General features: G+C 51.3%; 1 protein-coding gene across 1 annotated transcript; it reads right to left on the minus strand.

Moving 5' to 3' along the window:
- Positions 1-67: 67 nt before the first annotated feature.
- Positions 68-11,241, minus strand: GIPC1 (GIPC PDZ domain containing family member 1). Its single transcript, XM_020979938.2, has 7 exons — positions 11,135-11,241; positions 6,562-6,881; positions 4,255-4,440; positions 3,770-3,950; positions 1,433-1,545; positions 1,178-1,259; positions 68-1,049 (listed from the first exon to the last, which is right to left on the minus strand). The coding sequence occupies exons 2-7, from the start codon at positions 6,847-6,849 to the stop codon at positions 898-900; spliced, it is 1,002 nt and encodes a 333-aa protein (XP_020835597.1). The 5' UTR covers positions 6,850-6,881; positions 11,135-11,241; the 3' UTR covers positions 68-897.
- Between the last annotated feature and the right edge of the window lie 2,418 nt (positions 11,242-13,659).

Here is a 13,659-nt window from a genome sequence, read left to right on the forward strand (position 1 = left end):
AGTCTACACATTCTTTCCCAGATCATGCTCAGCCCCCCACCCCTTAGGCCACACAGCTCAGCACCACTCAAGAGATCTCTTTATGTTAAAGACAACTCAAATATAAAACCCCCCAATCATGGCCTGCCCCATCCCCTCAAAGTCAGTGAGGGCAGTTGGGGATCCATGGGGACACCTAAGGGAAGTCAGTCCTAGGACAGGGGATGGGTTCACAGCAGTCAAGTTCAAATACAGAGGTAACAGGTCTGGGGAGTCTCATAGTGGTGATGGTGACCTTATTGCAGTTGCTGGAGTGAGATCAGGGGAAAGTGGGGGAAAAGTGGCTGCTTGGTTGCCACTCCCCTCCCCTGCTTCAGGGAAACCGGTAGAGGTCACAGCCTCCCCCTGAAACAAAGCTGGGCGCCCCAGGGTGGGGAGTGGGGCCAGTTTGGCCGCTGATGTGGAAAAGTGAGGCGGGAAGAAGGGGGAGGCTTACCAGCTCTCCCTCCCCCAATCTAGACACTGAGGTAGGTGGGAAGGGGAGGAGGGGGGCTCCCTGGGGACCCCAGCCAAGCTGAGGAGGGAAGGGCTGTACCGATTGGATGGAGAGCACTGAGGGTCAGGCCTTCTCCCTCCTACTCTGGCTGTGTGGGGAATGTTGGATTCCAGTGGTGGTAATAGTGGTAAAGGCCTGGGGGCCCGGATCCTTGGCTCAGTTCTTCTCTCTGACCCCTCCTCCCTCTCTCTCTGAGCCCCCAGACAAAGACCTCTTCAGTGCTCTCTCCCCTAAACAGCAATGATGATGCTGGGATGGGCCCCAGGTGTCTGGTCTCCCAGACTTTTTGCTCCCAAGGCCCCAAGGCCCTGGCTCATGTTAACTCTGTCCCACATTTCCTTGGAGTCAGTCCAATCTGAGTCCTAGTAGCGCCCAACTTTGGCATCTCCGATCGCTCCCCACACATCGAAGACAAACTCGTCAGGGAAGGCAAAGTCACCTAGCCGTTCGTCTAAAGCCTCCGCCAACTCATCCGGGTTCCGCTTGTCCCTGCCCAGCTCTACCATGGTGGCTGCTGCTCAAAGGAAAGAGCGGGGTCAATAGCCCGAACCCCCCACTCCTAACTCCTGCCCGAACCCCTGTAAGCACCCAGCCCAGGTCCCCTCACCTCCAAGCCCCACATCCCTGTCCAAAGAACCTCACCCAGCTCGGTGTCCCGGATGCCCATGTAACTCTCTAGCAGGTCATCCACCTTCTCAATGGCCTTCTCCTCGAATGCTGAAGGCTGGGGGGGGGAGGGGGGGAGAGAAAACAATTCAATTCAACTCTCGATCTGCATTAATCACTTACTATGTATAGAATCCACATATACAAGGCACAGCAAAGCAGGGTAGGGGGTGAGCCAGGCAACACAAGGCAGGGGAAAGGGAACATGGGGCCAGCAGCACAGCCACTTACCAGCTCCTCCACTGTAGCTGGACCCCGAGAACGGAGGCGAAGGGTCCCCCTGCCAGTGCCAAGTTGGGGTCCTGAGCCAGGGCGGGCCCCTGCTGACCTCTGACTGATCATGTCTGAGACAGGCAAGGAGGGTGTCAGTATCTGACATTCCCTTTGCCCCTCCTACCCTTGGTCCAACTAGCCCCTCTCACCCATGGACCCTGAGCCTCCTCAGAGAGTTTAAGAACTTGATGGGATCTAGACATCAATCACCAAGTCTAACACCCCCATTTCACAGATGAGGAAATTAAGGTTTAGAGTAGTAAAGTCATATCCCCAAAGTCCTAAAGCTAATGAGCTGCAGGGCTTACATTCAAAGCCAAATTGGAGTTCTTTCCATTACTCTATCCTGCTTCTCCCCACTAAGCCCCGGCAGAATGAGGAGCTCCTAGGCCCCAACTCCAACTGATGTCATAGGACTCAGAGCTGAAAAGGCCCTTTCATTTGGGGATGGTGTTGGTGGTGGTGTAGGAACTTATCAAAGGAAAATGACTTGCCTAAGGTAACAAACATGTAAGTGGCCCAGGCAGGATTCAAACTCAAGTTTCCTGACTCTCAACTACCTCAAACTGCTCTGAGAGGTGTCCTGGCCCCTGATCCTTCCTCCCTTGGAGCCCCCTCCCAGGCATTCCACCGGGGGCTGGAGAAGGTACAGGGAGATAAGGAGGAGGGTTAAGGGTTGGCTGGGGTCAGAAGTTCTGCAGCTGGGAAAGGCCTCTTGTTGGAGGGAAGAGGGATAGGAAATGAAAGCCCTGAAGTCTGGTTCTCAGGGCTGGGACTAGAATGGAGTAGATAAAGCACTGGATCTGGAGGGCCTAGGTTCAGATTCCGACTACTACTTATCAAGACCACTTTGGGCAAGTATCTCCTTCTGGGCCTCAGTTTTCTTCTCTGTAAAATAAAGGGTGTTGGACAAGATGATCCCAACGGTCCCCTCCAGCTCTAAAGCCTTTGCTCCTAAGAGAATGCAGAGCAGCTGAAAGGGGAATGACTGCCAGAGCTCCTGGGAAAGGGGAAACAAGATGTCTGGTTCCTTCAGCAGCCCCTCCTGGCCCAACCCTCGGCTGTGCCCTGAGGCCAGGTCCCTGAGCAATGAAGTACGGTGAGCAGAGGGCAACTGGGAAAAGGATGCCTCACTTCTCTCTCTCTCTCTCTCCGCTCCAATATGGAAGCAGCCTTTCTGGCCCCTGTCCAGCCTCCAACATTGTAGCCTGTGCTGGGGAAGCAGCTGGATAATGCCTGCCCTCTCCCCCTTCCCCCATCTTGGCCCAGGGCTGTGGTCCCATTCCTGAGAGGCAGCAGAGCCAATCACAGGGGGGCTGGAGATGGCATCAGTTGTGGGCAGCCAAGCATCCCCAGCAGGGGCTCCCTGTGGCCTGGAGCCTGGAGGTGGGGACCTCAAGGGTTTGGGAAGTCTGAGTATGAGGGAAGAAAGAATTTTGGGGGGGAAGCAGGTGTAAACTAGTGGGACACTGGAGGGTTCTGAGTACTGTGGAGTGAATTAGTGTGAGTGTGGAAGAGGAAAGGGAAGGGGCTGGGGGGCAGGGAGACTGTAGGCATGAGCCTTGGGGAGATTTTTAGGTAAGGAAACATGGGGAGGTTTAGTGGAATTGAATGGGGGGGGCAGCGCTTGAGACTAGGGAAAGAAATAAAGTTTGTAGAGGTTGAGTATAGGAGAGGACATGGGGGAAGAGTCAGAGGTTTGGCTGGGCAAAGAGACAAAGCTGGGGGAGTTAACAGAGTTAATAGATAAGGTGGGAACTGGGTTGCCAGAGAGATCATCAGGCCGGGAACATGCCAGGCAGTGGCAGCTGCTGCCACCTGAGACCAGTGCTGGGGGGAGGGTCATATGATACAGAAGGGGTGGGAGAAGGAAGCTCTCCCCGGGCCCCTGAGGGGGTGGGTCACAGGCTAGTGCCTGCAGAGCCTTCAGGAAAGCAAACCCATTAGTCCTGGGCCTCTTCCCTGGTAGGGAGCTCCCCCTGTGGCCTGAATATGAAGGTGGGGGGATACCTGTTGGCTGCTGGGGATGGGGGACACAGGAGAAAGGGACCTCAACCCACCCTGGTGCAGGATCCCAAAAGGGGTGGGCGTTGCCCCATGCCTCTCCCAGTGCCCCTTGGTCTCTATATTTCAGCTCAGATAAAGATTCCTAGTCTCCCCAATCTAGGCAGGAAGCCTAGGCTCCTTTCTCATCCCAGCTCTCAGGTCAAGAGCCCCTTCCTCTCCCAGATTCTGCTCAGTTCCCAGTGCCCACCCTCTTCTGTGGAGCATGTGCTTCCAGGCTCTGCCACTCACCAAAGGCCTTCCGGGGCTCTGTAAGCTTGAGGGTGAAGGTGCGGCCTCTTGGCAGGTCCTTGAGCATCTTGGCCACCTCGTAGTGCCGGCAGCCCAGCAGGTTCTGCCCATTGATGGATTCTATCATGTCACCCACACTGATCACTTGGATCCGGTCAATGACACTCCCCTCCTTGATCCGCTGTCGAAGGAGACACACCAGCTTGGCACCATAGGCTTTTATCACCCTGAGTCTGCTGCCCCATAAGATGTGTGTGTGAATTCATGTCTCTGATGCTTTGCCTCTGGGCAGGGATTAGACAGTCCCCACTTCCCCTTTCATTTGACAAATGAAGAAACTGGGGGTCCTAGAAGTCAAAGGACTTGGCCAAGGTCACGCAGCTAAAAAGTGTTAGAACTGGGTGAACTGATGTCCTCTAACGTTCCTTCTGTTACGCCATGTAAGGGCCCGCATCAGTGCTCCCCACCCCCAATATCCCCAGTACCTTAATGAAGGCATAGCCGGCCCCGTTGTCTGTGATGGTCAGCCCCAGGGCCTCCTCTGACTTGAACACTTCCACTTCCTTGCGCTGGCCTTTGACATGGGCGAAGATGAAGTCCTCCAGCCCTATCTGGCCCCCAAGCAGCTTCTCCATGTCTACTTTGTGTGTGTTGAGAGTGCAGAACATTACCTGGGAGGAGAAGCCGGCCTGAGGATGGGCAAAGGACCACCCAACCCTAGCCCTCAGGGCAAACCTTATCCCTTGTGGCCCCAGGACGTGGGCATACCTCTGACTGACAGATGGGCGTGTGTGTTTAAATGTTTATATCCCAAGAAGACCCTTTCATCTAGATCCTAATCCCTTGGGAAGCTGCTCTCTAGTCTTGTAGATCCGCCCCAGAATGATCCCCAACATCTGGATGCCATCTCCGGACGCACAAACACCCACCACAACTCCTGTCTCTACCCCACGATTTCAGTGGTGGAAAATACTCACGGGGCGAGCCTTTCTCCTGCCTCCCTGTTAGAACACACTACTAACAAGAAGTTAGCCATAGTTACAAAGAGCCTCACCTTAGTTCTTTTGGGCAGGGTTATTAAAACTGACGATCAGAGGATTCCTATGGATATAGTTTACTTAGATTGTAGCAAACCAAAGGATGAAATAGCTCATGCTATTCTTGGGGAAAAGACAGCAAATTGTGGGTCAGATGACATTAAAATTAGTTGGATTTGGAACTAGCTGAATGGCCAGAACCAAAAAGTAGCAATGAGGGATTCAATATTAGGAGTTTGGTCCGACCATCCACAGAGAAAAGATGAAGTGGATGAAGGCTGTCTATTGTGTTGATTACGACAATGTAACCAGATGGATCACCTACAGAATGTGAATATCAGTAGGTCTGTCTGGGACAGTACATATGGATGATGAACTAGGCCCTGAATTAAACAGGAGAAGCCCATTGGAATGCCTTCAGGAAACTGCAAACAACCCCAAGTGTCTTTTAGAAATAAAAGGCCCATCTTTTGAATACCCATTTCCTAAAAGTGTTGTTGTATGGATGCAAAATCTGGAATACAACTTTCTCTGAAGAAATGAAAAGATCACAGAGGGGAATGGGAGACCCATGGATGAGGCTGCAGTATATAACCAATGAAGAACATCCAAGAATAGGAGTAAAACATGTCACCAGGGGAAGTTATGATAGGAAGAAAAGCTAGGGGCAGCTAGGTGGCGCAGTGGATACAGTGCTGGCCTTGGAATCAGGAGGACCTAAATTCAAATGTGACCTCAGACACTAGACACTTACTAGTTGTGTGACCCTGGGCAAGTCACTTAACCCCGACTGCCTCATCAAAAAGCAAAAAAAAAAAAAAGTTAGGCTGCTCACATAGTGAGGGCAAGGATGATGTGTGGGCAGCCTGTACTCCACTGGTATCTTTTTAGTGTTAGGAGAAAACAAGGAAGGCCTCCAGCTCACTGGGTGGAATTCTTAGGGTGAACTTATGGCAAGGCAAGGGTGAGAACAGCACAGAATGATTGGGATCTGCTTTGCTAAAAGGAACTATTAAAGTATTTGAGCGAGTCAACTGGGAAGGACATCTCCAGCAGAGTGTATATGTATATATGTATACACATGTACGTGAATCTGTGCTTGGCCTTGTGATGTTTAGCATTTTGATCAACAATTACAGGATAAAGACAAAGATATGTCCCAGTGAAACACGTAGATGACATAAAGCTAGGATGGACTGCAAGTATGCTGGATGATGGATTCAAGATCCCAAAAGATCTTGACAGGACAGAAAATTGGGCTGAATCAAATAAGATGGAATTTAAAAGTGATAAATGTAAAGTCAGGGACACAAGTACAGGATGAAGTGGGAACTGATTAGATAGCAGATGGGGGTTTTAGTGGGTAGCATTAAGTGATACAGAGCTTGCAGGAATCAGGTGATGGACCTGCTCTGCTCTGCTCAGACCACATCTGGGGTTTTATGTTCAGGTCTGCTTACTCCTCATGCAGAGACTGCATGATCATCTGTTGGCACAATGCAGGGGGGATTCTTTCGCAGGTATCAGTGGGACTAGACGCCTATTTAGGGTCCTCCCAAGTCTGAAATTCTGGGAATCTGTGACCCTGGCAAGCAGTTTTCCCATGGTCCAGGATCCAGGCCCAGGGCTCTGGCCCTCCCAGCTTCTGATCTTCCCTCCAGCCCACTGTTAGATGCCTACCTCCCCATTACAACTCCCCCCCCCACCTACTCTGTCCTATATCTAGGTCAGGGACCCAGCTCCTGGCAGTCGTACCTCAGCAGGGGGCAGGCGGAAGGCCTCAGCAATCTTGCCATACAATTCCTTCACATTCGTGAAGCCTTCAATTCGACCTGTTGGGCTTCCATGGGCCAGCTGGGTGTGGAACACCAGTCGGGGCCGAAGAGATGGGGGTGGGGGAGGTAGGCCCACGTGGGGCCCCCCTCCCCCACTCCCACCCAGGGGCCCCGACTCCCCTACACCCAGCCCACCCCGCCCAGGTTCTGCCTCCTCATTTTCCACCAGGGGTGGTGCCTTCTTTCGACGGCCAAGTCCCAGAGGCATGGAAGGTGATGGAGGGGGGGCTCCCAGGAGATCTGTGGATGGCAAAAAGGCAGACTGTCCAAGTATCCTTTCAAGGCAAATTCAAGTCCAAGCAGGTCAATGGAGTGGAAGAAGCCATGGATTTAAGAGTCTGAGGATCTGAGTTTGAAACTGCTGCTTACTACCCGTGTGACCTCAGACACTTTCACCACCTCTTTGGACCTCATTTTCCTCATCTATAAGTAGAACTTCTGGTCTCTGGTATCTCTTCCAGCTCTCAAGCTCTGATTTGATGAGTCTTCTGCTCTAGGAAGGCTCCCCCGACCTCAGTGACGTTTAAGCCCTGGGCCCTCCTCTTATTGCTTATTGATCACATGTATCCCAGCCACAACCAATGCCTCTACTCCCAGTTCTCACCTCGTCCTGCCCTTCCTCTAGGTATCTATTCACATTATCCCTCATGACTGTCCAACCCTTATCTGTTGAAATTGCTCCATTCAAGTCCCCACTGCCAATGCTGCTCCCTACGTTAAGTCTTGACTAACTGCTGAAGCTGAAAGTGATTTCACTGGACTCCCATTTCTCACAAGCCTTTGTCTGGTGACTCCGTGTTTTTAATTTACCATAAAGTTCTCTCATATCACTTATTTGTGTGCTTTAATTGCCCATGAGGCAATATGGTAGAGTGGAATGAGTGCTTGGTTTGAAGTTGCAGGATATGGGTTTGAATCTCATTTCTGACACTACTTGTGAGACCTTGGATAAGTCATTTCTCCAGGCTAAACAGCTAGGAAGGTTGTTCTCGGATTCTCTGTGCCTCAATCTCCTCATCTGTAAAAAGATGAGGTTGTACTAGACAAGCTAGGGTTCCTTCTGGCTCAAAATCTACAATCTCAGGATTACAAATTTGCTGACACCAAGGTCTGTGTCATATATATCTTTGTATGCACAAGAATTTGTACACATTAGGAGCTTAACGTTGACTTTCTGAATGGATGCTAATAAATAAAGCCTCAGTTCAATTCAGTAAATATGTATTAAGTGCTTATTTTGTGATTGTACTATGTTAGGTACTGGGGAGACGCAAGGTTTCAATCAGACCTGGCCCCTTCTCTCATGATATTTATAGTTTAGTAGGGAGATAAAGCACAAAGATTAAATATAATATACAGTTAACATATATATCCCAAAGTAAATCAGAGATACAGGAAAACAAAGAAAGGTAGAGAAGTCCTAGGGAAAAGATTATTCCAGGGATCAAGGAAGTCTTTTTTTTGTGTATGTGAGATGATTGGGGTTAAGTGACTTACACAGAGTTACACAGCCAGTGAGTATTATGTGTTGAGGCTGCATTCGAACTCAGGTCCTCCTGACTCCAGGGCCAGTGCTCTATCCACTGCGCAACCTAGCTGCCCCCTAGGGAAGTCTTTCTTGATGTTATATCCCTGGATGTAACATTTAGGCTAGGCTTGAACAGGCTGAGTCAGAATACAACAAGCGGGGAAGCAGAGGATTCTAGGGTATGGGGAAGAAGGGAAGAAGCATGTCTATACTGCCTACTATGTGCTAGGTGTTCATGGAGGGGAGTACTAGTGGTACTAGAATCTATGTTAGACCTTTCCCTCTATCCCTGATACCCAGCACAGTACTCTCCTACATGTGGTACTGAACTGAACTGAAGCACTTGATAAATTTTTGAATTGAACTAAAATTAAATGATTCTTAATTCACTCATTCATCCATCAGTCCATTACTGAGAGCCTTGACGCCAGGCACTGATGGGAGGATGAGGGAATCGGTAGCAGTGATGGCCCTGAGGGAGCTCACTGTAGGGATGCCTCTTCTAACCAGCTTGTTAACTGAGGGTAGCGTCAGCACCTACTCTGCTTTCCCTCCACTGTTCCTAGTATAGGGCTAACTCACAAATACTTAGTGAACTCAAGATAGTGTGTCTCCTCAATCTGACTTCGAACTCTGTAAAGGCAGGCCCAGGACCTTGTTCCTCTCTTCCTCTTCATTCCCCAGAGCTGAACACATGGCCCCATTGTATTCTGTCAGAGCCTTCAGCCTAGACTCCCACGGCCCAGTGGGAGTATCTCTCTGTCTTTCCTCTTCCCCCTCCAACCTCCCACATTTCTAAGTTTTCATTTCCCTTTCTCCATGGCATAGGGAGCCCAGTGGTTAAGGGAGAGAGGAGAGAAGCATTCCAGATGTTAGGAAAGGAGCTTGTATCTGCTGGAACAGAAAACTTGGTGGGAATACACTAAGGTTCTTGGGGATGGGGGGAAGATTTAGGGCAGCTGGAAGGCAAGAACTCCAGGTTCCCATCCTCTTAACACTAGCAAGACCCAGAGACATCATGAAACTTAATTTTTATTGGCTGTGTGCCCATGTGAAGTCTCTTCAACCTAGATGAGCCTCAATTTCCTCTTCTGTGAAACAGGTATAATAATACCCTGCCCACCTCACAGGTAAGAAAAGGAAGCACTATATAAACCTTATAGTATGATAAAAATTCAAGTTAAGGAGAAACAGGTTTGGGGAGGAAGGGGTTTCTGTAAGCTTCCTGGGCAAGAGGCTGGGGCAAGAGAAGAGATCACCCTGCTCTGGCTCCCCATTTCATCTGGGGCGTTGCTCTGGATGGAATGAGGGCGGGCCAGGCAGCGCTGATTCAGCCAGACAAACCAAACAGGCTACTGGGTGTTTCCTGGGGAGAGAATGCTGGCTAGATGCCTGCCCTACTCAGCAGAGATGAGACTCAAGCATTTTCAGTGTCTGCCTATCTCCCACCTCCAAGCTGTTCTCCTAAGACCCAGGATACTTGGGTCTCCAGGGAACTACCTCACCCCTTCTCGAGTTCAGGGTTTTGTTAATAATAAGTCCCATTTCTAAATTGTTTATGGTTGACAAAGCATTTCTCTCAAAACAGCCCCAAGGCAGTGCAATTAGTATTATACCCATTTTACAAATGAAGAAACTGAGGCCTAGAGAGGAAAACTGACTTCTCTACACAGCTCATAAACAGCAGAGCTAGGTTTCAAATACAAGTCTCTCCAGCTCCAAATTCAAGGCCTTCATAGGTTGTTCTCAATGGGACTTTCCAGTATGGGATGAGTGAAAGAGTAGAGAAATCCCAGCGGATCCCTTCTCTGGGAACCAGCGCCCAGCAACCTCCCTGAAACAAGAGATTAGGTGGAGGTGGTGAAACCTGTAGCAGGTGCCCACCCCACCCAGCAGAAACAATATCAGCATGAGAAAACTAGTCCTGAGTCACAGGGGGCAGGAGCTCCAAAGGGAGGAGCTCAGCCACCACAGCCACACCTCTCCACCCTGGGCTGGGGAAACGTCTCTCATGAAGACTCCAATGTATCCAGTTCTGGGAGAAAAGCTTGAGAACCAAAACAAAATTCTTGCTCCCTACATCATCCATTAGTCTAGTCTGGAGAGGAAATGACCTCCAGGTTTTAAGGGAGTCTTACTGGGGATGCGTCGGGGGCATAAGGGCTGGATATGGGGGTTCCCCTCCTGGTAGCCTAGCACTGTCTCCTTGACTCCCTCCCTGCGTGTCTGTAAAGCCAGCCTGGGACTTAGGTTCAAGTCTGGCACCTTTCGGATAACCCCCACTCCCCACAGACCCTGCGGCTCCAGATGCCTTCCCCTCGGAGTCTCTTGGGCCCCCCACTCCCCAGACTGGTCTCCTCCACCAGGGTTCGAGCCACTCGGCCACTCGGCCGTCTGCAGCGGCACGACCTCTTTGGGAACGTGCTCCCAGACGCTCTCTAGGCCCAGGGCCCTTTGTGTCCATTCCCACAGCGCGTCCACACTCCACGTTGGGACATGCCCACGGCCCCACCATCCAGCTCTACCCGGGCGTCCATGGCGGTCACGGTCACTCCAGGTGCTGTGTCCCCGTGCCCCGGCTGGTCCGGTGCTCAGTGCGCTAGGTCCCCACCCCCTTACGCTTCCGTGTAAGTGGGCCTGTCCCCACTCACGTCCTCTCCGGTCCCGTGTCCCAGTGTGCCAGAGCAGGTCTGGCTCCCCACCTCATGGCTATCTGTGTCCCTGCACTGGCCAGACCCCCTCCTCACGACCCTCCCTGAATCCCCCTGCGTCTGTGCCCTCGAATACATGTCTCGGGACGCGCCGCCGCCCCGGCCCCTCGAGTCCCCGTGTGTCCGAGCCCCCTGGCTCCCCACGCCCGTCAGCCCCGTCAGTGTTTGTCGGCTTCCCCGTCCCCGCGCGTTAGGGACCCGCTCTTGCGCCCGACCCCCAGAGTGCCGAGGTCCGGCCCCCAGGGGGCACTCACCTGCGGCCGCCGCCTCCGCGAGAGGATAGTCCCTCCGCGAACTCCAGCCGGCCGCTGCCGGGGCCTCCCTCTCCCTCAGCGGCGCCCAAGAGAGGGGCGGGGCTGATTCTCGAGGCCGACCAATCGCCGACCATCTCTCGGGCCTCTGGACCAATCAACGGTGTTACAGAGTCGGGGTGGGGTCGGCGGTCACATTCCAGAGGGATCCCTCCGCCTAGTCCTGCCTCTTCTTCATCCACCCCACCCCGCACTCCCCCGCTCCCTGTCAGAGTAGACTAGCCCTACCTGCTCAAGTACCGATGGACCGTACCATTTAGAAGGATGCATGGGGGGGGAGAAGGGAATACTCAAGAGCAGAGGCCTAAAACTCTGAGCCAATCGCAAGAATGGAAAGAAGGCGTGCCACCAATCAGATCGTGAGGTCCCAGAACCACGTGCTGCGCCCTGGGTGTCAGTCAAACGGGTGTCTGGAAGCTGGTATCCACAGGACGGGAATCTAGAGACTGGGGATGGAAATGAGGGCGCGGACCCCTGAGGGAGAAGGGAGTGCAGGGACAGGAAGAGCCGGGGCCCACGCTAGTGACCATGCATTAAACCTGCAAATCCAGCTGACGAGAGTGGGTCCTCTAAATAAAAGTAAGCACACCTTACATTTGCCTTGCGCCTTAACGTTTGCAGCCATCCTGGCAAATGTCAGCATTCCCATTTTGCAGCTAAAGAAACTGAGGCTCCAGAGGTGAAGAGGACGCTCGCGGAAAGTCTCACAGCTGGTAAATGTCAGAGCCAAGACGATGGTTTTTATTGTAGGGAGCTCCCAGGCTCGGAAGATCCCTCTACCAATGTAACTCTGCACGGCCTCTGGAGCTTCAGAGTCCGAAGGACCTGCCTAGAGAGAGTTTAAATGACTTGCCCAGAGTCACAAAGCCAGTATGTCGCTAGGATGCCTCTGTGCAACCCTTAAATCACAAAAACCGTGTTGCTGTTATTTTGTTTCCAAGATTAGTGCACCATGCTGTGCTTTTCTAAAAATAACACCCTCACAGCCTGTATTCAAATCTGTCCTTAGACACTTAACAGTGTGATCCTGGGCAAGTCACCTGTGTCTGCCTCAGTTTCCTCAACTGTAAAATGGAGATCAAAATAGCACCTACCTCACAAGATTGTTATGAAGATCAAATGAGGTAATATTTGTAAACAGTTTAGCACAGTGCCTGGCACCTAGTAGGTGCTTAATAAATGCTTGTTCCCTTACCCTTCCTTTTGGCCTTGCCTTACTGTCATGCCGCATCAATGGAAAACAGGAGCCATTGTTAGACAGATTCATTATCCCCAGAGACTCTACTCTTCTCCTTAAAAGCCCAATAGAAAACACTGAATAGAGTTTTAAGATCAAAAGCCCTGGGGAGATGAGATTTCATGAATCATTCCAGCACATCTGCACGGAGGATGGGGCACAACAGAAAAAGCAGGGGATTTGGAATCTCATGCTGGCCTTGGGTAAATCTCCTTTGGGACTTTCTTCCGTTGTAAAATGAGAAAGTTGGATTAAATAATCTCTAAAATTTCCTCTGGTTCCTAGAGAATTCTATGATCCATTCTAGGGACCTAGAAGAAAACTTCTTGAGACCTAGGTGGGAAAGGAGCGAGCTTTTAATGGGCATTCTGGGAATTGTAGTTCCCTCAGCCTCCCCTGGGAAACAGGCAGGGTGGATGGTATTTATTCCCTTTCCCCTCTACATGGAGATAGAACTAAGTCCTGCAGTTCCCAGGAGGGAGGGAAGGCCTGGAAGCTGCTCTCAGATCAAGTTGCTAGGGACAGACTGATTCCTTGAGGGATCTGTGGGTTATAGTTAGAAAATGGAGCAAAATAGAGGAAAAATGCTGAGGAGAAAAGGCAACATCTCCTGCCCCCACCCCCTTAGGGCAAACAGATCAACCTTGTGTATCAGGAAGTTAGGGACAAGAGAGTTATTGTCCCTCCTCTCTGCTGGAGGGGTGGGGGGTGGGTAGTCTCTGCCATCCCACTAGAGTGACTGGTTGTCATAGTGAATGCCAACAATACTCTAGGGTTGGTGAACTCTAAGGAGGTTCCCCAGCACCCCAGACTTGTCTCATTCAAGCAACACTCACAGGATCTAGAACTGGAAGGAACCATAGAGATCACTGGGGACAATCCTTTTATTTTACAGGGGAAGAAACTGAGGTTGAGAATGAAGAGAACTTGCCTCGGGTCAGGCAGTTAGTAAGAGGAACTAGAATTCAATGCCAGGTCTTCTGATTACAGATTCAGTGTTCTTTCCACCACTCCCCACCTGGGTTTGGAAGGAGGCAGAAGGGGGTGTGGTAGGGACCACAGGAGACAGACAAGGACTATAACGCAAGGGCCAGCTTGCTAAGGGATTGAAGCTTTCCCAGACCATAAGCAGGGTGCAGTGGGAAAGAACTCTGGATTTGGAGTCAGACCACACTTTATTAGCTGTGTGATTTTGGATGACTTGCTCCACCTCTCTTGAGTTTTCTCTGTA

The sequence above is a fragment of the Phascolarctos cinereus genome, unplaced genomic scaffold (genome assembly GCF_003287225.1).
Source record: "Phascolarctos cinereus isolate Bilbo 61053 unplaced genomic scaffold, phaCin_HiC Scaffold_4;HRSCAF=312, whole genome shotgun sequence".
Classification (NCBI taxonomy): Eukaryota; Metazoa; Chordata; class Mammalia; order Diprotodontia; family Phascolarctidae; genus Phascolarctos; species Phascolarctos cinereus.